The 26,170-nt window shown below is 41.6% G+C and overlaps 1 protein-coding gene across 1 annotated transcript in view; it reads left to right on the forward strand.

The window, feature by feature from the left end:
* The window catches only part of DIAPH2 (diaphanous related formin 2), a 692,146-nt gene that overhangs the window by 29,078 nt on the left and 636,898 nt on the right, over nucleotides 1–26,170 (forward strand). The window contains 3 exon segments of the mRNA XM_029067298.2: nucleotides 14,499–14,531; nucleotides 16,736–16,912; nucleotides 23,605–23,709. Coding sequence (XP_028923131.1) covers nucleotides 14,499–14,531; nucleotides 16,736–16,912; nucleotides 23,605–23,709 — 315 coding nt within the window.

Genomic DNA, 26,170 nt, shown 5'->3' on the forward strand with positions numbered 1-26,170 from the left:
TAAAACTCAGATCAAAGATTTTCACTTCAGTGCTACAATTATAGACTAATGGTGCAAGGCATTAATGATGGCAAATTGCACTGAGAGTTATACTCCAGGGACATTTATTGCATTAATTCACTTGTTATGGCTGTTATGTAGGCTTTCACATGGCAATATCGATTGAACACTGAAGATTTGTTCTGTCATCAGTGAAATTAATCAGTCATAGTTAAAAGGAAGTGGGATAATCACTAGGTGTCTATGGTAGCTTTGGCTCATGTGTAATTCGACTTTTAAGCATCATCAACCTAGAAGCTAATGTTACTCTTTTCAGGAGCCTTTTTTTTTTTCATTTAATTAGGTATGTCGTGATATTTAATGCTGTGATCCACTAGATGAAATAGGATTGGGGTTTTTGGTTGGTCAAATGTTATAGTGTGGGTGACAGGTTTCCAGAATCAGCCTCCTGACTTAATATGGAGTTGCGGCATTACAGTGTAAAAGAAATCAATGGTATTTATTGAGCTTTTAGAAGAAATGATTCCAGAGCAACGTTCACTGAGACTGGTGAAAAACAAGCAAAAGTGATCAAAGGATAGAAACTAGGTCCTCCCAGAGAAGCATAATGAGTTACTCAGTTATCTTTAATCACAGCTCATTGTCCTAGATGGTACTTTTGGGAAGGGGCCTCTCCTTCTGGAGTGCCACGGATTTGAATCTCTCTAGACAGTAAGCTCATTATGGACAGGGAACGTGCCTGCTAATTCTGTTTCATTGTACCCTCTCAAGTACTTAGTACAGTGCTCTGCACATCGCAAGTGCTCAATAAATGCACTCGCTATGTGCACTGATTGATCGTTTTAGCCTGGAAAAATGCCGTAACTATTTTCAAGTCTGTGAAAGATTTTCATGAGGAGTTCAATACCCTGATGAACAAAGTTGTCAGAATGAGAGGAAATGACTTCAGCTGTGGGAGAAGGGATTTCAGTTAAACATAAAGAAATGGTGTTTTTGACACTGTTGGAACCCTGCCATAAGCTTCTAAAGGAAGGCCATGGAGACCGACTCTGGAGATTTTTAAAGCTGACTAGTAGCAATTGATCATTGGTATTTATTGAGTGCTTCCTATGTGCAAAGCACTGTTCTAAGTGCTTGGGAGAGTACTATAGAAGAGAAATTAGCAGATGGGTTCCCTGACCATAATAAGCTTAGAGTCTAGAAGGGGAGACAGGCATTAATATGAATATATAAGGAATTTATAATAAATACTTACAAGATATGTACATGAATGCTGTGGGGTTGGCTGGGGGGTGAAAATCAATCATTCAGTAGTATTTATGAGCGCTTACTGTGTGCAGATCACTGTACTAAGTGCTTGGAAAGTACAAATTCAGCATCAAATGGAGACGGTCCCTGCCCACAGTGGGCTCACAGTCTGGAAGTGTCCAGAAATATCAAATGTCCAGAGGTAAAAGATCCAAGTGCACAGATGATGCAGATGGGAGAAGGAGCTGGGCGAAAGAGGGCTTCGTCACGGAAGGCCTCGTGGAGAAGATGTGACTTTAATTGTGTTCTGAAGGTGGAGAGAGGAATGGTCTGGCGTATTTGGAGGGAAGACGGTTCTAGGCGAAGGAGAGGATGTGGGAAGGGGGTCGGCGGCGAGCTAGATGAGCTCGGGGCCCACCCAGTAAGCTGGCCCCAGGGGAGTCAAGTGTGTGGGCTGGGATGCAGTAGGAGTAGGGAGTCATTTGTTCTATCGCACAGCTCACTCCCCTCCCAGGAAGCAGTGGAAATGGACTCGATCAAATGACCCCTTATGATCTTCCCAGACTTGTGATTTTTTTTTTGCAATCTGGAGTTTTATGGGGAAAGAACATGAAACTGTTTCTAATCCTGACTCTGCCGCTTGTCTGCTGTGTGACCGTGGGCAAGTCACTTTGTGCCTCAGTTCAACATATGTAAAATGGGGATTTAATACCTACTATTCCTCCATCTTACACTGTGTGCCATTAGGTGGGACGGTGACTAATGTCTTAGCTGATTAACCTACATCTAGCTTGGTGCTTGGCACATAGTAAGCACTAAATTAGTACTATTTTTTGGAGTCAGGGGATCCATAAATTAGCATAGTCTAGTGGATAGAGCATAGGACAGAGGGGGACAGGAAATCTAGTTCCAATTATAACTCTGCCCCTTGCCAGCTGAGTGACCTCGGGTAAGTCATTGAACCTCCGTGCCCCACTTTCCGATTCTGTAAAATAGGAAAGAAATTCCTATTCTTTCTCCCCTTTAGGTGGTGAGCCCCACTTGGGACAGGGATTGTGTCCCATCTGATTGTCCAATGTCTCCCCCAGTGCTCAGCAAAGGACTTGGCACATAGGCCCTTCACAAATAATAATATATCATTTTTCACCTGTCGTGTGTGTGGAAGGAAATGCCATTAAAAACCTTTAGGGTTTTATTCTGAGGGCTCAAGACCCCACTCTAAAAGGTTCGTGTTTTTCTGAGTGGTTAAGTGTCCAACTTTGCTGTCCCAGCTCGACTGAATTTGAGTTTTGTTTCTTGGGCTCTGACCACAGTGTTACTACTTGCAGCTGCAGCATTCATTATAAGTAGACTCCTTGATTTTTCTTTTTTCATTGCATATTTTTGTAGAAGCCAGAAGCTAGGGAGGGGGATTCCCCAACCCATCTTACCAGCTTCCCATTCAGCGTGAAGGAGGAAGGAAATCATCTTTGACTGCGTCTCCTCGAGCCGGCCAATAGCTAAGCACGTCTCACTGCCGGGCACCAGAATCAACCCTACCAACATGCACCCCAGTCTCACAATGAGGCTCGGAACTGGGAACTAACAGCTCTAGGACTTTTTGGGGGAATAAAATCTTTTAATGACCGTAAAAGTGCCTATTTGTTAATATTCAAAGTTCCTTCCGTGATTAGGTCTGTATCTGATAAGTCTTTAGGAACTGATTAGAATATTACAAAACTGGCCATCAGCATGGACTACTCATCCCTACGTAATATTACAGAATTACTCAGAAACATGCCAAGTTTTCTGGCCAGTCTCCTTTTCCCTTTAAAAGTAGACCAGAAAAGGGGGCTCTGTTTGTAGCAAAAATGCTGAAAGGCTGCTCTAGGTGTAAATATTTTTCTATTTCACCTCCTTGGAGGCAAGAAATGGGTCCCTTCTTATGTACTTCCCAAGTGTACTATGGGATACCACTCCAAGTGGGTGCTCGGGAATCGGTCAGCGGATGGTGTCTACCGAGTGCTTACTATTTGCCGAGTGCTGTATTAAGCACCTGGAAAAGTCCCATCCAGGCGAGTTGGTAGACATGATCTCTGCCCACAAGATCGTTACAATTATCAGAAGAAAGAGTTAAAAACCAATTCTCTGTTCTTTTGCTTTTCCTCTGCCTTCCTGTGAGTGGTTCTCCGGCTCCCGGTTTCTTCAGCTGTAAGGATATCGAAGACACTTTGGCAGTCATTCCGCCAGTGTTAACAGCTGCTGTTACGTATTAAAAACTCAGGCAGGAAGCTATTACCACATCCAGTAGAAACTGCTCTGGGAACTATAAGTAAGGCAACAGAAGGCTATTACTTGAGCTGGAGTTTGGCCAAGGGGCTAACACTGTTTCCACAGGCCCCGGCTACTGAAGAAAACCCAGATATCTGTTATGTGAAACTCTGGAAGTTGTATACCAAAATCCTTTTATAGCATTTCATGAAATTAAACCACGGGTTCACCAAAATCAGGCAATAATAATAATCTTGGTATCTGTTAAGCGCTTACTATGTGCCGAGCACTGTTCTAAGCGCTGGGGTAGACACAGGGGAATCAGGTTGTCCCACGTGGGGCTCACAGTCTTAATCCCCATTTACAGGTGAGGTTACTGAGACACCGAGTAATTAAGTGACTTGCCCAAAGTCACACAGCTGACAAGCGGCCGAGCCGGGATTCGAACCGTGACCTCTGACTCCAAAGCCTGTGCTCTTTCCACTGAGCCACGCTGCAATCATCTGAACTAAAATAGGTCAAGTCATAGGAATGCCCAGGCATCCTGTCCTGTCATTCGTTCATTCATTCAATTATTTATTGAGCGCTTACTGTGTTTGAGAAGCAGCGTGGCTCAGTGGAAAGAGCCCTGGCTTGGGAGTCAGAGGTCATGGGTTCTAATCCCCGCTCTGCCGCTTGCCAGCTGTGTGACTTTGGGTAAGTCACTTAACTTCCCTGTGCCTCAGTTACCTCATCTGTAAAATGGGGATTTAAACTGTGAGCCCCGCGTGGGACAATCTGATCATCCTGCGCTTAGAACAGTGCTTTGCACATAGTAAGCACTTAACAAATACCACCATTATTATAAAGCACTGTACTAAGCAGTTGGGAGAGTGCAATGCAATAACACATTCCCTGCCCACAATGAGCTAACGGTCCCAAACTAACCATAGAGCATTTGAAAAAACAAAACCAAAAACAAAATACGCTCAGCATTTTTCATTCAAGTTGAGTTTTGGATAAAACTCAAAAAGGGAATTTGCAAGCAGTAGAGGCCAAACAGAAAAGTAGAGCCATAAAACATGGGAACTGGTCACTGAAATCCTTTCCTCTTCATGATTAGGTGAGTGTATTTGGAGGGGAGGTAGAATCGTAATTCTTTGATTATCCCCACAGTCTTCAGTCCTAATTATTTTAGATAGTGGAGTTGTTTCTTTGCAAGCAGAAATGGACAGTAAGTGTTATGTGGGAAGTTTTATAGGTGTCACATTTTATTCCCAGATATTTTCATGGGAAAGTCATACAAACAGGGTAGGAGTTTTCAGCTAGAGGTACCCAGATGCCACATATGTGGTGGTAAATAGATTACTCTAATTTTGATTCTAGGAGTTCTGAGCCGAGAGCTCCGGACCTCCTTCACCCCTGGGATTCACGGGGAAGAGGAGGTGTGGGGCTGACAGCTTGCTCTGCTTGCTCCACCCTGCCAGAGAGAAATCCTGTCCCCACTGGACTCATGAAGGAGGAGGAGGTGGCAGAAATCTACATTTCCGAAGGAGATTGGCAGTTTTCCTTGGGAATTATGGACTAGAGCGGTGAAGGGATGAGGCATGAACCTGTTCTGGGTTTTTTTTTTTTTGTTTTTTTTTTGGTGGTCAGCTTTTAAAAAATCCTCTGCGGTTTGCGTCTGTTCTCTCTGACTGTAGTACTCTCCCTCTCCCCTTTCCCCGCCCCCCACACAAAATACAAACACTTGTATTGTCATTTGCTGAAATCCTAGAGAAAAAACAATTGAAAACAGACTTGGTTGGGGGTGAACCTATAAACATAAGCATCATATTTGACACTTTGCGATCTATCTCTCATCTATGTATCTCATTTTATAAGCAATACATAATACCTACCTTCTTCCACTACACTGAAGCTTATCCTTTTCCGTGAAAAACTCTGAAGAGTTTTGATTTTTGTCTATACCTCATACTGCTGCCCAGATCATTTTTCTAAAACATCGTTCTGCACCCCCGCCAACTCCAAATCCTCCGATGGTTGCCCATTCTTCTCTGTGAAGCCGAAGCTCCTAACCACAGGTTTTATGGCACTCAGCCTTCTCTCGCCTTCCTTTTCATCCACTCTCTATTGTCACTCGACCCCAGCTCCCGCTCTTCATTACTCACGAGTTATCCTACTCACACTGGCTTTAAAACCCTAAATCACCTGGCCCGTTCCTATCTTATCTCACCGATTTCTTATTACAACCCATCATGTTCACATCACTCCTCTAACACCAACCTACTCGCTGTACCTGGATCTTGTCTGTCTCCTGGCCGATCCCTAAAGAGCCCGGGCTTGGGAGTCAGAGGATGTGGGTTCTAATCCCGGCTCTGCCACTTGTCTGGGCAAACCACTTCTCTGTGCCTCAGCTACCTCATCTTTAAAATGGGGATAAAGATTGTGAGCCCTACCTGATTACCATCCACCCCAGCGCTTAGAGCAGTGCTTGGCACATAATAAAGCACTTAACAAATACCACAATAATAATGATTATTATTATTCTAGCTTGGAACTCCCTCCCCCTTTATAGCTGATAGACACCCTCTCCCCATCTTCAAAGCCTCTTCCCAGAGATCTCCTCTAACAAAGCCCTCATTTCCCCTACTCCCTTTCCCTTCTGTGTCGCACTTAGACTTGGATTTCTGCCCTTTATTCACCCCACTCGCAGCCCCACAGCTCTTAGGTACAGATATCTGTAGTTTATTTTAATGTCTGTTGCCCCTTGTAGACTGTAAGCATCTTGCAGGCAAGGAACACGTTTACCAAACCTGTTATACTCTCCCACACAAGTGCTTAGTAGAGTGCTCTGCACGTGGTAAGCGTTCAAGCACGATTGATTGATTGATGGGGAAATGAAATATTTTAAGTGAAGCACTAATCAAGACTCCTTTAATTATAATGATGTTAAAGGAAGTCATCCACAGAATAAGAAAGATTTTTGCAGCTTCCATTTTGTTCTAGTCCCTTGTGTATTGTTAAGATGAAACCTCACCACCTCCAGGAGGCCTTCCCAGACTAAACCCCTCCTTCTCCTCTGCTCCTCCTCCCCGTCACCTCGACTCGCTCCCTCTGCTCTACCCCCCCTTCCCGCCCCACAGCGCATGGCTCACTGGAAAGAGCACGGGCTTTGGAGTCAGAGGTCATGGGTTCGAACCCCGGCTCTACCACTTGTCAGCTGTGTGACTTTGGGAAAGTCACTTAACTTCTCGGTGCCTCAGTTCCCTCATCTGTAAAATGGGGATTAAGACTGTGAGCCCCACGTGGGACAACCTGATTCCCCTGTGTCTACCCCAGCGCTTAGAACAGTGCTCGGCACATAGTAAGCGCTTAACAAATACCAACATTTTTTTTTTATATATTATTCTATGAATTTTATCAATGATGTGTATATACCTATAATTCCATTTACTTATATTGATGCTATTGATGCCTGTTTACTTATTTTGAAGTCTCTCCCCCCTTCTAGACTGAGAGCCCATTGTTGGGCGGGGATTGCCTCTATTAGTGGCTGAATTGTACTTTCTAAGCGCTTAGTACAGTGCTCTGGACACAGCAAGCGTGCAATAAATACAACTGAATGAATGAAAGATGGCCAGATTTTCTCAGGCAGAGAGACGGAGTCCCCTTCTAGGGATGTGACATCCAAGAATCCCCTTTCTGTTCAGCAGAGAGCACCTGGTGATGTTATCCCTCAAGGCAGAGAAGAGGGCAGGGTTTAGGGAAGAGAGCATGGGCCAGAGCCTTGGCATCATGGTGGCCCGGCAACTGTACTTTTGACATAATTTGGTTTCTAGTATCCTTAGAGTTTCAGAAGTCTAAACTGGACTTCAAACTACAGCTATATACTGCGTATACTATTAAATCATCAATTTCAGTCCAAAGATCGGCATTATTTCTTTTCTGAAAAAGGAAGAAAACATGTAGCAACTAATGTGAATCATTTTTATGACTCTGACAGGAATCGAGCGGGCTATAGATGGTCTTTGGTATTAAGAGTAATTCATCAAATGTTCACGGTACCAGAATAATTGTAACTGTTCTTAAAACATCACATTACTACAAAACAACGCCCATAAGAGAGTTGATTCTTTACATCTTGCTGTTTTTGTTAATTTCTGGCTGATTGAAAAAATTAACTTAATTTTCTTATGGTAATGGCTTGCATTCCAATCAGAAATTCTACATTAGAGGTTATAACTAAATCAGACATCTCTCTTTTTCTTAAGAGATGGAGACTCTAAAGTGATCCTTGTATAATTATACAGTACTTGGGTAATGATACAGTACTAAGTTATATTTAATGTAGTGGATCATAAATAAACTTTAATGAAGTTTGATTGCTCCTCTAATGCACAACTGTACTGCTTTCCTGTAGCTCTTTATAATGAAAATATTTGGTCAGTGTATTTATCTGTTTAATATGACTGCATTGTACTTATCATTAGTATTAAATTGCCGTAATAAAACCTCACCAAAATTGCTTTAGTAGGTACTTTTTTTCATGGGGTGACTTCAAAAATAGACTTTTTTATTCCTTGAACTTTGTACTCTGTACCGAGATCCATGGTATCTAGTTAATACCTTGTGCATTTTTGAAACCTCTCAATATAAGCTGGAGATTCATATCTTTGCTATGAATGAAAACACTTATCTTCAAAGCATCAAATATTTTAGAGTCAGCACCCCTCTTCAAAGCATCAAATATTTTTGAGTCAAGCATAGACCTATGACTAGTGGATTAAACTTAAATTTCACTAAGGGTTTTGATTCTATGAACAACTCATATTTTGGTGAGTATAATAGAAGTTTTGCTGTCCAGCTTTCAACAGGATTTCTCTAATAACCAGCATATCTGTAATTCTCAGTTCAAAGCAGTCATACCCCACAAGGGTATGTTATACCTATCTTTGTCGGGTAGGTCTCCATCCAGTAGGATTTCACATGTTGACGTGTCCCAGGGCATAGGAAGTAGGCTTAAGAATTCAGTTTATATGGTGTGACGTCTTCAGGAGTCATTTTTTTAAAATTGGTATCTAGATGCTTGCTATGTGCCACGCACTGTACTAAGCCCTGGGGTGGATGCAAGTTAATCAGGTTGGACACAGTCCCTATCCCACTTGGGGTTCATATTCTTAATTCCTGTTTTACAGATGAAGGAACTGAGACAAAGAGAAGTGAAGTGACTTGCCCAGGGTCACCCAGTAGAGCTGGGATTAGAACTCAGGTCCTTCTGACTCCCAGTCCACAATCCTTCTCTAGTCTTCCACTAGTTTTCCCAGTGAGCGCTACTAGCCTTGTTTAAAGCATTCTGGGTTAGGCAAACAGGAAAAATATTCTGCTACTACTCTTTCTAGCAAACAGTCATTTTGACCAGTCCCATCGAGGATGCCAACAAGGCTCCTGTTAGAATAGTCTTGACCCTTGAGTTCTGGCTTTAAGTAAATTGGAATTATTGTTGGCCACCTCTCATTCTCTCGGCTTGCCGTATTTCAGTTGATTGATCCGTGGTGTTCGCTGAGCATTTATTATATGCAGAGCTCAGTGGAAAGAGCATGGGCTTTGGAGTCAGGGCTCATGAGTTCGAATCCCAGCTCTGCCACTTGTCGGCTGTGTGACTGTGGGCAAGTCACTTAACTTCTCTGTGCCTCAGTTCCCTCATCTGTAAAATGGGGATTGGGATTAAGACTGTGAGCCCCACGTGGGACAACCTGATTCCCCTATGTCTACCCCAGCGCTTAGAACAGTGCTCGGCACATAGTAAGCGCTTAACAAATACCAACATTATTATTATTATTATTATCACTGTACACAGTTCAATGCAGAGGAGTTGGGAGACACCCATAGTGAGTACACCAAGACCATCTTTTACTAAATCAGTTGTTTTGCTAGAATGGCAGCACTTCTATTCCATAGCTATTGTTCAGCCACAAGTTACTCATAATCCTCTGGAGCACAAGATTTGGGGGTTCATTTCAACTATTTCATTAGGGAGACTGGACTGAACTGCAGGGATTACACATTTTTTTTCATCTAGAAGGTTTCCAGTGGTATTTATGGAGTGCTAACTATGAGCAGAGTTCCATACTAAACTCTTGGGAGAGTAATAATAATGTTGGTATTTAAGCGCTTACTATGTGCAGAGCACTGTTCTAAGCGCTGGGGTAGATACAGGGTAATCAGGTTGTCCCACGTGAGGCTCACAGTCTTAATCCCCATTTTACAGATAAGGTAACTGAGACACAGAGAAGTTAAGTGACTTGCCTACAGTCACACAGCGGATAAGTGGCACAGCTGGGAGTATAGTACCATAGATTGGTAGGCACGATCCTTGCCCACAAAGAGCTGCTAATCTAGTTTAACCATGCCTTACTAAGGAATAAGATTTTTCTGTGGTAAACCTCTGAAATATATATCGGTGTTTTGTCCTTTTATTTCTCCACTCTCCCAAGAATGCTGAATCTTGCCGCCTAAACTGGAGTTGACTGAGAGATCAGTGCCACGGTCAGACCTCTGTCTCTAAGTGCTCTCGATATTATTTCCAGAAGGCAGCCTAAGTAACGGCGACACTGGCAGGAGAATTAGGCCGATAGGCCAAAATTAGTGCACCATTTGCTATGTCGGGAGTCACTTCCAGAAGATCCCACATAATAAATCTTTCGCAATAGATCGGGAGAATCCTGGTACATCCATCTCTCCTAACATGTGGGGATGATGTTCTCGCTAAATTTAGACTTAAGGAAAACTTGAACTGTAGTACTCTGGAATCTGATTCTGTTCACGTGTCCGTGGTGTTTCTTCTAATGCCGTGACGTTTGGGGTCTAAACAGACTTGGGTTATTGGACGAACATTCCCTAATGACATTCTAACCAAAGCATGGAATGAAAACCTTCAGGAAGAACTGGATGTACTTCAGTTTTTATTATAAATAGAATCATTTACTGGCTGTTGCCTTTTTTCTTTTCTATCAGTTTCCTGAAATTTTCTTGGCAAGTAAATTTTTTCCCCTAGTCTTTTTGCAAAACTACTCGTCAGATTCCAGCCAATCACAGTTTAGGTTGGCCGACAAGTAGGAGGGCAGTCTTTAAATATGATTGTGTTAAGGTCTGGGAACTAGAAATATGTCTGAGGTAGAACACTTTTTCTGGCTCTAACTTGGTGCCAATCTTTCATCAAACCGACTTTGTTTGGGACATGGCCTCTTCCTGAGGATAGAAAAGCAACCCAGACTTTCAGCATAGTAGGAAATGCTCTGATTTCCCCTTCTGAGGACTCCTGGGAGTCGTGACCTTGGGTAAGTCACTTCTCTGCACTTCATTTTTCTCCCTTCCCCTTAAACTGCGAGCCCTTATGGGACAGGGACTCTGTTGGACTTGATTATCTTATAATAGAACAGGGCTTACTGTGTACGTTGGCACATAGTAAACTTTTAACAAATCCCAGAGGTGTTGTTTTTTTTTTAATTATTATATCAAGAGAAAAATGAAATGAGCCTGCAACCTTCCTTCTTGATGCAGAATTCCAACAGAGGGTGTGACTGGATTCTGAGAATCTCTAGAATCCAGTGCTAAGTGCTTGGGAAAATACAGCATAAGAGAGTTGGTAGACATGTTCCCTGCCCACACTGAGCTTAAATCTAGAGGGGGAGACAGACATTGATATAAATAAATTACGGATATGTACTAAAGTGCTCCTGGCCCGAGCAAGGGTGAATAAAGGGTGCAAATCCTAGTTCAAGGGCGACATAGAAGGGATTATGAGAAGAGGAAAATGATAACTTAGTTGGGGAAGGCCTCCTGGAGGAGGTGGGCTTTGTAACTGGGGAGAGTGAATGTCTGTTGGTTATGGAAAGGGAGGGATTCCAGGCCAGAGGGATAGACATGTTCCTTGCTCATAAGGAGCTTACAGTCTGGGAGAGCGCGGCTCAGTGGAGTCTGGGAGTCAGAAGCACCTGGGTTCTAATCCGCCACTTCGCTCTGGTGTGGCCTTGGGCAAGTCACTTCACTTCTCTGTGCCTCAGTTACCGAAACTGTAAAGTGGGGATTAAGATTGTGAGTTCCCTGTGGGATGTGGACTGTGTCCAAACTGATGAGCTTGCATTCTACTCCAGTACTTGGTGCCTGGCACACGGTTAGTGCTTTCATTTCCTTGAGAAGAGTGCATTATTAACAGTGATAAATACTTTAGAAGTTTGTCACTTTGTTGGCAGTCCTGAGATTGTGAATAGAAACGATGTTAAATATATCACTAGTGTCTCAGCGTTCCTGAAACGGTCAAGATGAAAACGTTTTATAAGTCTGTCAATAGATTGGCTTCGGGAACATTTCAAATTGTGAAAATCAATTGCCATAACTGAGTCGCTCGTATCTTGGACTTAATTGGGCAGTTGAAGTGTTTACATGTCTACCTTTTATAGAAATATAAAATTTTGAATTTGTGGCAATTTTAATATCCCTAGGATGGCAATTGTAATATACTTATGTCTGTTGACAGAATGTTTTTTGCAGACTTCCTAAGTATTTTCTGCACCTCACTTTTTACAGCTGAGTTCTAATCTGGGCTCTGCCTCTACCTGCTGTGTGACCTTGGACAAGTGACTTTATTTCTTTGTGCCTGTTTCTTCATCTGGAAAATGGGGATTTAATACCTGTTTTTCCTCTTAGATTATGAGCCCCAAATGGGACAAGGATTGTTTCTGACCTGATTATCTTACATCTCCCCCAGGGCATACTACAGTGCTTGGCAGAATAAGTTCTTAACAAACATCGTCACCACTTTTATCACAAAATTGTTTCTGTAGATGAAAGCCTACGTTGCAGCTAATTTGGCTACATCAAGAAATGGGTACACTTTCTTCTTGTGGCATAAATTTGCTGAGAATCTTCCGCTTCTTTATTTTGAATTCATTTGTATTTGAAAATCAGCTTACGTTTTTGAATATCAAATATGTGATCTATCACAGTTTTAGATTTAAAGGTTGGTATAATAGGAACCTGGCTTTATGAAGGGTTTTAAAATGCATTAACTCTCTGGAAAACAGGATAATCAGCTTGAACAGTCTTCCTGGAGTAATTGTAGTTAGTATAATAAAGCTTAGTTGGGGCCTGATTTTTAGTACAGCACAGGTAGGTGCTATTTTTTTAATTGAAAGAAAATCAAAATTGAGAGATCATTTTTTTCCCCTCAATCAGTGCTTTTTATCTAGCACTTACTGGGTGCAGAACATTGTACTAAGCACTTAGTAGAATACAAGCACTTAGAGTGGAATACAGTAGAGTTCCTGCCCCTAAGAAGTTTACAATCTAGCCAAAGTTAACCTTGGCCCTTATGTTCACTTTTTCATAGTCTTTGCAGTCAGAAGGTCATGGGTTCTAATTCTGATTCTGCTACCTGTCTGCTGTGAGACCTTGGGCAAGTCATTTAACTTCTGTGCCTCAGTTCTCTCAGTACTATGAACTCCATGTGGGACAGGTACTATGTCCAACCTAATTACCTTATATCTTCTCCAATGCTTAAAACAGTGCTTGACACATAGGAAGCACTTAAATGCCATTATTATCATTATTAATAACGATAATAATAATAAGCTTTCCATGACCTAAAAATCAGACTCGCCTAAGATGGTGACAGTTTCTCCTGCACTGCATCACCTCCTTTGGGTAGTACCTTGCTGACCCCCCTCCTGGAAGTGAAACAAGCTCCCTGGCATCTGGGTATTGCCTCCTTTTTAGCCTGCCTTTAGTTCTTCCTTAGGATTAGCCTAACTTTCATTGCTTCTTTCATTTATTCAGTCATATTTATTGGGTCCTTACTGCGTGCAGAGCACTGTACTAAACACACGGGAGAATGCAATATAACAACAAAGAGACACATTCCCACCCACAATGAGCTTACAGCCTAGAGGGGGGAGCAGACATTAATAAAAATAAATAAATTACAGATATGGACATAAGTGCTATGGGTCTGGGGGGTCGGGGGAGAGAATGAATAAAGGGAGCTAGTCAGGGTGATACAGAAGGGAGTGGGATAGGAGAAAAGAAGGGCTTAGGGAATGGGGGAGCATCACTGTCTGTGGGATTTGAGGAGGGAGGGAGTTCCAGGTCAGAGGCACCAAGTGGGTGAGGGGTTGGCAGTGAGATGGACCATAATAATAATAATGTTGGTATTTAAGCGCTTACTGTGTGCCAAACGCTGTTAAGCTCTGGAGTAGATACAGGGTAATCGGCATGACCCACATGGGCTCACAGTCTTAATCCCCATTTTACAGGTGAGATAACTGAGGTTAAGTGACTTGCCCAAAGTCACACAGCTGAAGCCTGTGCTCTTTCCACTGAGCCACGCTGCTTCTCAAGACTGAGGAGCAGTGAGAAGGTTAGCATTAGAGGAGCGGAGTTTGTGGGCTGGGTTGTAGTAGGAGAGTAGCAAGGTGAGGGAGGAGGGGGTGAGGTGATTGCTTTAAAGCCAGTGGTGAGGAGTTTTTTCCACCCACCCAATAACAAATGCCACCCGCTCCCACTGCGGGTCGGTTGAGTTGAAGTTTGCTCTTCCCGGAAGTTTTGATAGTCATGGAGCCGCTCTCCACCATGATTTACCCATACAGCTTTCTGGGAGCTCTCGCATTTGTTCTGGGCTCGTGGCAGCTGTTCAACAGATCATGGCAGTTGTCCAATATCACTGTTTGCTGTAGTCCACTCCCCGGGTGAAAGAGGCAGTGCAGGCAAACTCTGGCAACGGATGAAATCTGTCTGGGAATCCATTTGACCACTCAGGATAGGCCCATTTTTTCTTTTCAGAACGAACATACAGCTTGTGCTTTGGAAAGAGATGGGGTGTAACATTTGCAAACTTTCATATTTTTGACCACCTGGTGTCGGAGCATGTTTAAAGTGGTGTCCTCGAGTTCTTTTGTTGTCTAATTTTTAAATGTCAGTGATAGGTAATTTTTTTTTTCTTTTTTTTCTTTTGGTTTTACTAGAACATTCAAATAAAAACTTTGGCAGATGATATGGTAAGGCGACTGTAGGTGCATGTTGAGTTTTATCTACAGTGCATGCTCTTTTCTCTCTGAAGTTTGTGGACGTGAAAGCATTTATGTATGTAGGCAGGTTTCTAAAAAAAAAAAAGTCCCTTTTCTTGATTTTTATTGAAAAAATGCCTTACCTAAAATTCAGTGAGTTTCAACTTTCAAACTTGAAGCAGCGTGGCTCAGTGGAAAAGAGCCTGGGCTTCGGAGTCAGAGGTCATGAGTTCGACTCCCGGCTCTGCCACTTGTCAGCTGTGTGACTGTGGGCAAGTCACTTCACTTCTCTGTGCCTCAGTTCCCTCATCTGTAAAATGGGGATTAACTGTGAGCCTCACGTGGGACAACCTGATTACCCTGTATCTACCCGAGCGCTTAGAACAGTGCTCTGCACATAGTAAGCGCTTAACAAATACCAAACATTATTGTTATTATTATTATTATTATTTTTAATTTCCCTCCTGATATATCAAGCTAGGCTATTTCCAAAATTCCCACCATTAGCTATACAATGTAGCTCTTAAAAGAGAGGGAGAAAAACAATTAAAACTTAAACCTAATGTTTTCTTAAATGTGATCCCTGCCCATGCTTGCAGTCTCCAGGGGGAGACAATTATGAAAATAAATTACAGACAAGAAATATTAAAAGGAGAAAGACTATATTCTTGACATTCCGTTTGCATATTTGAATGCTTTTGTGTCCACAAATGCTTCAAGAACTGTGTAATATATTGCAAAACCAAATTATTTGGGTGCAATATACGGCTTATGGAGGGTTACTTTCTTTGACTGATAATTTGATATAATACAGATTGGCACCGAAACCCGGTCAGAGGTAAAGCAATGCCAAAAATCAAAGGACCCATTTCTCATTTATCCATGTCCCTGTATTTGAATAATTCAAAGAATGGGACTGTAACCCTAAATAAGCTGATGTAAACTTTCATAATGCCTCAACTTTCGTAAGGATGTTCTTTGGCTTTCTAAAATAGTAACAAGGTAAGGTTTCAGAGCTTTGTTTCTGAAAGGGATTAAATGCCTCTCTGAGAAGTTTGTAGTTCTACCCATAATGAACACTTTACCGACATGACCTTAAAGCCTAGTGGCCCTGCTCTCATATTTAAAGAATGGGACTTTTTCCTTTTTTCAGCGAACTGAAGTTACGCATGTGCTGCTTATTAACAAGAAAACCAGAAACTGAATAACATTCACTTTTATGTGCATTACTAATTATGTGGTCTTCCTCTTCCTTTCCCAAAACTATTAAAAATGGAATGGTTCTACTTGGACATAAGTATGGCCATTAACTTGTTTTGTGTGTAAGTGCAAGCTAATTACCAGAAATTGTACTTAAAAACAATATTTTCAGATTGTCAGGAAAATGCTTTGAAGATCTCAGAAAACGTCACCGTGCCGATCAAAATTTCTACCACATTGCTATAGAACGTTTTATTCTGATTCTTCCAATCCTTTTGGGTGATTGGCAGGGCTGAAGAAGACTAGCAATTGATACTCTGAGATTCCTGTCTAGCTTCTAATCCCTTAGGTAATACATCAATGGTATTTATTGAGCACTTACTGTGTGCAGAGTACTCTATGAAGCACTTGGGAGAGTATAATACAACAGAGTTTGTAGACACATACACTCCCTACTGGGAGTTTACAGTCTACCCTGAAGGATTCCAAGTTTTAGGTACAGACCTGGACAAGTCCTTGCCATCATTTTCCTTTTTTAATTAGTTATAATGTAGCAGAAATCACTGATTGAGCACCCACTAGGGCCAACCATGCTGTCAAGAACATGAGAAGTGATATATTCCTTCTCCACAGGGAACTTACACTTGATTGTACAGAAGAGGAACCCAGTTGGACCTTTCTTTATATAATCCTAAAATTATTACAAATGGCCTAATCCCTATGCAGAGCTGAAGACATCAAGAATTTAGGACCAACAGCCCAAAGATATCCTTAGGCATCGAGAGAGAGTCTAATTTTTGGGACCATATGTACATGGCTGGCTAAATACTAAGCTATTTAAAAACAGTACAGTCTCTGATTAGGGCTTGCTGGTTTAACAAATAAAATAACATTTGTGGTATTTTAATGGTCTACATTAGTACTAATTTGACCCTTCAATCCTCTTTGCATTAGTGGTTCATGATATTTTTAAAGATTTTTTTTCCTATTTACAGCGCGACAGAATTACAAGTTTTAGAAAATCTGCAGTGAAAAAAGAAAAACTCCTTATCCAACACCCTATTGACTCTCAAGTTGCAATGAGTGAATTTCCAGCTGCTCAGCCGTTGATGGATGAACGATGTATGAATTTGTCAGAAAAGGAAGTCATGGATCTCTTTGAAAAGATGATGGTAAGTTACTGAAAGTGAAGAAATCCCTAATATCACTGTAAACGTGGAACCGACGTCCAAGAATGATCTTTGGTCTTTGGGAGGCTTTCGTCTCTGAATACAAACCATGGTATTTATTTTGATTTCCTGTGCACGGAACACTGCGATAAGCATTTAGAAAAGCACAATACCTTAGAGTTCATAGGCGTGATCCCTGCTCACAAAGAGTTGACAGTTTACAGAGACAGGTGGACATGAAAATACATTAGATTTAAGGGAATTAGTAGAGAAATATTTGCTTAGGTATTGTGGGCCGGGGGTGAGTTGCAGAGTGCTTAAGGTGTACACAGCCAAGTTCACAGTCGTTGCAGAGGTGCGAGCAGATAGGGAAAATAAAGGGTTTAATCTGGAAAGGCCTGTTGGAGGAGATGTAATTACAGAAGGGTTTTGGAAGTGGAGAAATTGGTGGACTGTGGTTTATGCAGGGGTTGGGATTTCCCAGCCCCGAGGGAGGATGAGGGCAAAGCGTCAGTGGCAGGTAAGATGAGATGGCATTACAGAGAGTGGGGTGGTTTTAGAGGAGAAGAGCCTGCAAGTTAGGTTTTAGTAGGAAATCAGTGACGTTAGTTAGGAGGGAGAGAGCTGACTGCCTTAAGGTCGATGGTAAGGAGCTTCTGTTTGATGCAGAGGTGGATGGACAATCGATGGAGTTTTTCGGGTATGGGGAGATATGGACTGAGTGTTTTTTCGGGAAGATTACCTGGGTGGCAGAATGAAGTATGCCTTAGAAGGGCAAAGAAAGGATATAAGAAGATCGGAGAAGACACTGGTAAAGAGTAAAGGAGAGAAATGATAAGTGCTCAGATCAGCATGCCAGCGGCCTGGATCGATCTGTTGTATTTATTGTGTTCTTACTGTTTGCAGAACACTGTATTAAGCACTGGGGAGAGTGCAGTATAACAGACACAATCCCTGCCCGCAATGAGCTAGGGCAGATTTTAGGGATGGGAAGGTAGAACCAACAGGATTTTGTGACACTGAATGTGTGGGCTGAATGAAAGAGATGAGTTGTTATCCTCCCACCCTGTTTTTCCCCATCACTGTAGACAGTACTGCTATCCTCCTTATCTCACCTTGGTGTTGTCCTCGACTTATCTCTCTCATTCCACCCTTATATTCAATCTGTCATTAAATCCTGTCAGTTTTATCTTCACAACATTGCTAAAATCTGCCCTTTCTTCTCCATTCGAACTACTACGATGCTGATCCAAGCACTTATCGTATCCCGCCTTGATTGTACTGCATCTGCCTCCTCACCGATCATCCGGCCCCCTGTCTTTCCCCACTCCAGTTCATCCTTAACTCTGCTGCTTGGGTTATTTTTCTTAAAAAAAAAAAAAAAAAAAAAAGTTCAGTCCACATCTCACCACTCCTCAAGAACTGCTAATGGTTGCCCATCCACCTTCACATCAAACAGAAACTCCTTACCGTTGGCTTTAAAGAACTCAATCCTCTCACCCACACCACCGCAGCCTCCCCTTACCACACCTGGATGACTGCATACTAAAGCCCAGTCTGCACACTTGACTCTTCTAGCCCCAAGTAACTTACCATCCCTCGATCTCCTCTATCTCCCCGCTGACCTGGCCTGGAACTTCCTCCCCGTACGGATACAACAGATCTCCACTCTCCCCGCCTGCAAAGGATTATTAAAGTCCCACCTCTGAGAGACTTTTCTCGATTAAGGCCTTATTTCCCTGGCTCCCTCTCCCTTACGCTTTATCTGAGCACTTGGCTCTGTGATATTTGAGCGTCTGGCATCTGCCCCACCCTCAAGCCCACAGGACTTACAAACATATCAGCGCTTAGAACAGTGCTTAGAACGCACATAGTAAGCACTTAAATACCATATTTTTTAATCTTTAAACTGTATATTATAAATTATTCATTTATCTTAAAGTTTGACTCCTCCCTATATACCGTAAGTTCTTTGTGTCTTCCTACTCTGTTGTATTGTACTCTCCCAAGTGCTTAGCACAGTGCTCTACACATAGCATTTAATAAGTACCGTTGACAGATTGGTGAGACGAGGATAATGCCGAGGGTAGGGGCTTGTGAGACGGGAAGGATCTTGATGCTGTCTACAATGGTAGGAAAGTCAAGGGGAGGACAGGGTTTGGGTGAAAAGACTAATTCTATTTTGGATATGATGAGTTTGAGGTTTCAGGGTGACATCCAAGTAGAGATGTCCTGGAGGGAAGAAATGCAAGACTGCAGGATAGGAGAAGTTTCAGGACTGGAGAAGTAGATTTGGGAATCAACCACATAGAGATGGTGGTTGAAGCTTTGGAAGCAGCTGAATTTTCTGAGAGAGTAGTTGTAGATGGAAAATAGAAGGCAGAGTTCTTTCTGTCACTCTTTAACAGAGACTAAAGGAAACTCTGCTAGCGTGGTCTAGAACTGGGACTCAGGAGACTGGGGTTCTAAAAATCAATTCTTCACTTTCCTGTGAGTGACTTTGGATAAATCACTAGTTCATCCGTTTCCTCATCTGTGAAATGGAGATTCATTACGTGTTCTCCTCCCTGCGACCCCTAGATGGGACAGGGCTTATTTTTGATCTGGTTGTATTGTATTTATTCCAGCCCTTAGCAGAATGCTTCACGCACAGTGAGTGCTGAAAAAAATGCTTAATTACTCTCTCAGGGGATATATTTCTTCAGGTAAGCAGTTAGAATCTCCTTCGAGGGGCTGCAGAATCAGGATTGCTTTAAAAACTTCAAGGCTGACCACCAGAGAAGCTGAACTCTTCCTGGGTGGGTCCACCGCAGAGGCTCTGAGGATCTGTGGGCAAAGCCACCCCTTCTCTCTCTCTCTTCTTTGACTTCTTGGGGCTCAAAATCAGACACTTAAAACTGAACTTAATCACTCTATTTGTCTAATTTCACCTGGAAGCAGCACGGCCTGGTGGCAAGAGCACAGACTTGGGAGTCAGAAGATGTGGCTTCTCATCCTGACTCCACCACTCGTCTGCTCTGTGACCTTGGACAAGTCACTTAACTTTTCTATGCCTCAGTTACTTCATCTATAAAATGGGGATTAAGACTGTGAGGGATTGTGTCCAACCTGATTACCTTGTATCTACCCCAGTGCTTAGAACAGTGATTGGCATGTAGTAAGCGCTTAACAAATACCAGAATTATTATTAGCCTAGGTAATTAAAACAAATAATGCTTAAATATATATTTTCTTCTGAAGAGACTATTGAAAGGGCGTGGCTCAGTGGAAAGAGCCCGGGCTTGGGAGTCAGAAGTCATGGGTTTGAATCCCGGCTCTGCCGCTTGTCAGCTGTGTGACTGTGGACGAGTCACTTAACTTCCCTGTGCCTCAGTTACCTCATCTGTAAAAGGGGGATTAAAACTGTGAGCCCCACGTGGGACAACCTGATCACCTTGTATCCCCCAGTGCTTAGAATAGTGCTTTGCACATAGTAAGCACTTAACAAGTACCACCATTATTATTAAGATAGGTGGAAATATGTTCCACTGAAAAATCTTCCTCTATTCCCATTTCATGAAGTTGGTCACAAGGCCATTTAATTTTAACACAATTCTTTCCATGTCCAAGATGTTATGAAATGAATTGTAAATAATACTGATTGAGAGATTTAAAACTAATTATATACTTGGGTGCCCTAGAGAATGCTTCTAGCTTTTGTTTTTCTGAGCGTTTTAAGACCCAACACCTAAGGCAGGGTTTTTAGAATTTAGTGCAGTTAAATTAAATCTAACAGTGGAAAACTCTGTGTTTTGCACTTGAACTTCTCGTAGTTTGAAATTTGTTGCTGGCCTTACAGGTGTGACCTTAAACTGCATGGAAGCTAATATTATACTGGTTAGATGGACTGCCGTTAGATAAATGCCAAATCACTGAGGTTGCTAAATAACGGCTGTAGCTAAAAATACGCACTAAGGTTTCCTCCGATTCTTTTCCTGTAATAAGCACCACCGAACTAATAATACACATATAGAGCAAAGTCATAACTCTCTTTTAAGTGTTATTCTTGCATATGGCAAGTGAGAATATGTTCATAACTCCATTAGATTTTGCAGCTATTTCTTAAAGCTTTGCCATTAGTACGAACTAAGAGCCGGTCTACACATTCTCAATAATGTTAGATAGTGTCGGAAATAAAATTCATCTGCCACTCTTCTTGGAAAAGGTAGAATTAGGGAAGAAATTCAGGTTTTTGAGGTTTGTGCCTGGAGATGTAAGACAACACCCCAAGAAACTGTTTTTGGTTTTTTTTTCCCCCTTTTTTAATGGTATTTAAGTGCTTACAATGTACCAGGTACAGTTCAAAGTCCATGTCCCACATGGGTCTCACAGTCTTAATCCTTGTTTTAGAGATGAGGTAAGTGAGGCCCAAGAAGTGAAGTACTTGCTCAAAGTCACCCGGCAGACAAACGGAAGAGCCGGGAGTACAATCCAGGTCCTTTTGACTCCCAGGCCTGGTTTCTATCCACTGGGCTACGCTGCTGCCCTGATTTCCAATTTGGAAAGCACTCTGATGCCTAACTGGTACAGTGATGCTCCTAAACACTCACAGGAGGTACTCACAGTAGACACCCCACACCTTCGTGGAAGGTCTAATTGCACAGTTCCCCCAGGGAAGAGCTTGAAATGTAGATCGGGTCAGTTCTCCAATGCAGGGAGACCGGGTCTCAGGTGGGGGTGTCCCCGAGGAGCCCTGGCTCAATGGAAAGAGCCCGGGCTTGGGAGTTAGAGGTCATAGGTTTGAATCCCGACTCTGCCACTTGTCAGCTGTGTGACTGTGGGCAAATCACTTAACTTCTCTGTGCCTCAGTTACCTCATCTGTAAAATGGGGATTAACTGTGAGCCACATGTGGGACAACCTGATTACCCTATATCTACCCCAGCGTTTAGAACAGTGCTCTACACATAGTAAGCACTTAACAAATACCAACATTATTAAAAGTTTCTATTTATGCCCTTTCTCAGTTCCTTCTATAATGGGCTCGTCACTTTCTTCCCCTCCTCCCTCCCTTTCTTTTCCACTCACGTGATACAAAAAAGGCCTCAGTTGCCAGAGCGTTTGGGTCCGACCGCTATTTTAAGACCCATCTTTGTTTTTTTTCATAATAAAAATCTCATCTTGGCTTCAAACCACTCCAGTCACTTAAAGACTATCCTCTTTTGTGAAGCATACAAATGTCCTGTTATTAGAAAATGAGTACTCAGAATAAATGTTGTAAAGCAGTTCCCCTTCCCCCCTTGGTCAACAATCTATTAGAGATTCAAACCTGCAAGGCATACATGTGACTATGATGACTGTTCTGCTAAAATTAGCTTGGTCTTGTAAAAACACGAAATGGGTAATTAATTCTAGGTAGATAAACCATTTAGCTACTTAATTGGATAGGAAGTGCCTGATGCTTGTCTTAGGTTGTTTTAAAACAAAAATTGCACTAGTTTTAGTCTACAGAGGCAATTAGGAAAGTTAAGAAGGCATTGTGAAAAAATATATTTAGTACCATGGTCCAGTTTTGAGGAGTATTAGTTTGGATCCATTTTGTAGAAACCAAATGTACTGAAATATGGCCATAATTAGTAGCTGTTTAACTACTATAACATAGGTCCATTCCAGGAGAGGTTAAAAAAAGGCTTCATTTTGGAGTTTGGGGAAGAGTTTAATAATAATTATTGAACAATAGAGTGAAGACCACAGATGGTTGAGGTAAAAATACAAATAGAATTGAAATATCCATGTGGAAAACTAAATTAAAATTGAGAGCAAGTGGTAAATACAGAAACCAACTTTGGTAGAAGAGTAGAGGTTTTTAGGACTCAAAGATATGAGGCTGTGAAGGGAAATTATTAGAAAAGCCGTTGCTCTCAAGGTGGGAAGGAGGGAATTCATTCATTTATTCAATCGTATTTATTGAACGCATGCTGTCTGCAGAGCATTGTACTGAGCACTTGGGAGAGCACAGTATAACAATACACAGACACATTCCCTGCCCACATCTGCAAAATGGGGATTCAACACCTGTTCTTCTACTTAGGCTGTGAACCCCATGTGGGACCTGATACCTTGTATCAGTCAGTAGTAATAATAAATAATGATGGTATTTATTAAGTGCCTACTATGTGCCGAGCACTGTTCTAAGCGCTGGGATAGATACAAGATCATTGGGTTGTCCCACGGGGGGCTCACAGTCTTAATTCCCATTGTCCAGATGAGGGAACTGAGGCACAGAGAAGTTAAGTGGCTTGCCCAAGGCCACAGAGCAGACAAGTGGCGGAGCTGGGATTAAGATCCACGTCCTCCGACTCCCAAGCCCGGGCTCTTTCCACTAAGCCACACTGCCTCTCAATTGTATTTATTGAGCGCATACTACATACAGAGCACTGTACTAAGCATTTGGGAGAGTTCACTACAACAGAATGAGCAGACATGTTGCCTGTCCATAACGAGCTGACAGTCTAGGGACGCCTTTAGAGGCCATCTCAGTGCTTAGTATTAGTGCTTGGCACCTGGTAAGCGTTGCACACAGATCACTAGTATTATTGCTCTAATTTTAGTATTCATAGGTATTTTATGTGAGTACCTGCCCTGATTTTGGACTTTAAAACCAGGAAAAATGAAGAAATAAAACCCTCCGCTTTTATGTGGCTTCTGCCTTAACAGGAAGACATGAACCTCAACGAGGATCGCAAAACTCCTTTACGGCAAAAAGATTTGACGACAAAACGCGAAATGGTTGTCCAGTACATTTCTGCTACTGCCAAATCTGTAAGTAATGTGAAAGACTTTCTAAGTCAGACTGATAAAATAAGCTGTGCTGTAATCGCTTCCTTTTTTTTTTAAAAAAAAAATAAAAGATTCATTCAGTCCTATTTATTGAGAGCTTACTCTGTGCAGAGTGCTGTACTAAGCGCTTGGAAGGTACAATTTGGCAACAGAGACAATCCCTCCCCAACAGTGGGCTCACAGTCTAGAAAGAGAAGACAACAAAATAAAACAAGTAGACAGGCATCACTACCATCAAAATAGATAAATAGAACCGTAAATGCACAATTACGGTAAAAGATAAAAAGGTAGAAGATCTCAAATTGCCAAATTTCTGCCTCGATGTATCACCCCAGACTCTTTGGAAAAATCTTTCCTTAGTAGTTCTCTTTAAAGTGCCTTCAACTGTGGATAAACTGTTGGTTGGAATTTAATGTACATCTTACAGCTGCTGAGCAGTGTGGGTCATGACACTTTTTATTAATGAGTGCAGGGATTATATACAGTATTTCTGTTTTAACCCTCCCAAGCACTTAGTACAGTGCTCTCCAAGAGTAAGCATTCAATAAATGCTATTGATTAGTTATAAACCAATGAGACTTCCAAACCTTCCAGGCCATTGGTGGGATTTTTAAGCAACGTTTTTGGCAGTTCATAGCGTAAAACTAGAAACTGTGACATCCTGTTAAACAGCGTAACACTGATGCTCGGAGCACGTGAAATCAGCTCATTTGATCGGCTATATTTCGTGAGATGAGAAGAGAAATTAAAGAAGCAATGTTAGAGACTTAAGATCGTGCCATGAGCTTGATTTTTTTTTTTTTAATGATTGAATTTTTTATGATCTGACGTCTGCTACTTGCACAGAAAGCCTGGAGACAGAGCTTCTTGTTTAAGATACCCTTGAAAGGCATGGAAAATTCTCTTTTCTCCCTTTGATAGGTGGTAATGACTATGCCTCATTCCAATCAGGGCGTAGTGTTAATTGATACATGAGAGGACACTTATCTGGCCTTTTTCCAACGGTCTTCTGAGTCATTAAGATGCCCAGGAATGTTCTACAGAAGGAAGCAATACCAACTGTGTAATATATTTTGCAGTAAATGTGATAAGCGCTGCTGGATCTACCTGTTGAGTTGTTCTTTAACCATTCAGAATTATGTTAGAAGGTCCACATTTATCTCAAAAAAAAATCCAAGCAGTTTCTCATTTCTGGAAAATGGAACATTTAACACACTATGGGTTCAGCTGTTTTAAGAAGTGGATTGTGGATAGACATCCTTCACATGTCGACAAAGATATTTTAAAATTCAAACGGTCAAAAGTAACACCACGTAACTGTAGCAATTCCGGTCGGAATCACAAGCGCCTTGTGCCCTGAATTCCACTACTGTATTGGCTCTGTATTGCACTTTTAGCTTGCTGGAGCTGAATGTCGAACAATTTAAACATAACGCATTGCAGCACTACCAGAGCAGGAAAGCAGCATGTTTTTTTAATTCGCTTTTGGTATCTGAGGGCAGAAATATGTTTCAAGTGATAAGTGAAATTGCCATGAGCATCATTTTCAGTAGAATTAGGTGATGCAAAAGGTTTTACTTTGAAATTCTGATGAATCTTTTCTCATTTTTGCACCCTATTTATTGTTCAGTGTAAAAATGCTTTGGGAAATGCAGGCTGTATTATTCAGTATTATTTTTCAAATAACTAAAGGCAAAAACACTAGTAAATCTATATTACTAAATCTGGGTGCGAAACAGAGATAACACTAAATGAATAATCCTGGGTTTTTTGTTAAAATAAACTGGTAAATAAGATTACGGTAATATATCTGCCTCATTGGTTTACAAGCATGATTCTCAAAGTGGCAAATATTGGTATTTTATATTTTAAGCTTTCATTTTTCACTTGATCTTGATATGAAGTACTGCATTTTCCATCTCTACACTTTTTTAATTTGAGCAAGGAAATGCATGTTTTAGGATTATTTCATATTTTCATCTCTTGATTATGTCAAAAATAAGTGTCAAATTTGTTTGACATTGACGTGACATGATGGAGGTAATAAGATTATTATCATTACATTTAAAAGAATGAAAATTCCAAAGTTTAAGGCAATAACATGCTTGTGAAATGCAATCATCCAACACATAAGGCGCTTCGTTATTTCTATGACTGCATTTTTATTTTGGTAACAGTTTCCCTGGTCCAGCACCAGGGTCATAGCAGTCTGTTTGAAATGTGTTAAAACTCTGTGGCCTCAGTTGTCATTAATAAACTTGGGATTGGGGTAACAAAAGAAGCTGATAGGAAAATTTAGACATTACTATTCTCCATAATTGATATCCTCTTGAAAGGAATTTCAAATTTGACCTTGTTTAGAGTTTGCAAACATTTTAGCCTAAGCTTTGTGTGACTCTTTTCAATTTTTATCTGTCAATAACCAAGATTTTTGTGCTACTCC

This window comes from Ornithorhynchus anatinus, chromosome 6, assembly GCF_004115215.2.
Source record: "Ornithorhynchus anatinus isolate Pmale09 chromosome 6, mOrnAna1.pri.v4, whole genome shotgun sequence".
Taxonomy (NCBI): domain Eukaryota; kingdom Metazoa; phylum Chordata; class Mammalia; order Monotremata; family Ornithorhynchidae; genus Ornithorhynchus; species Ornithorhynchus anatinus.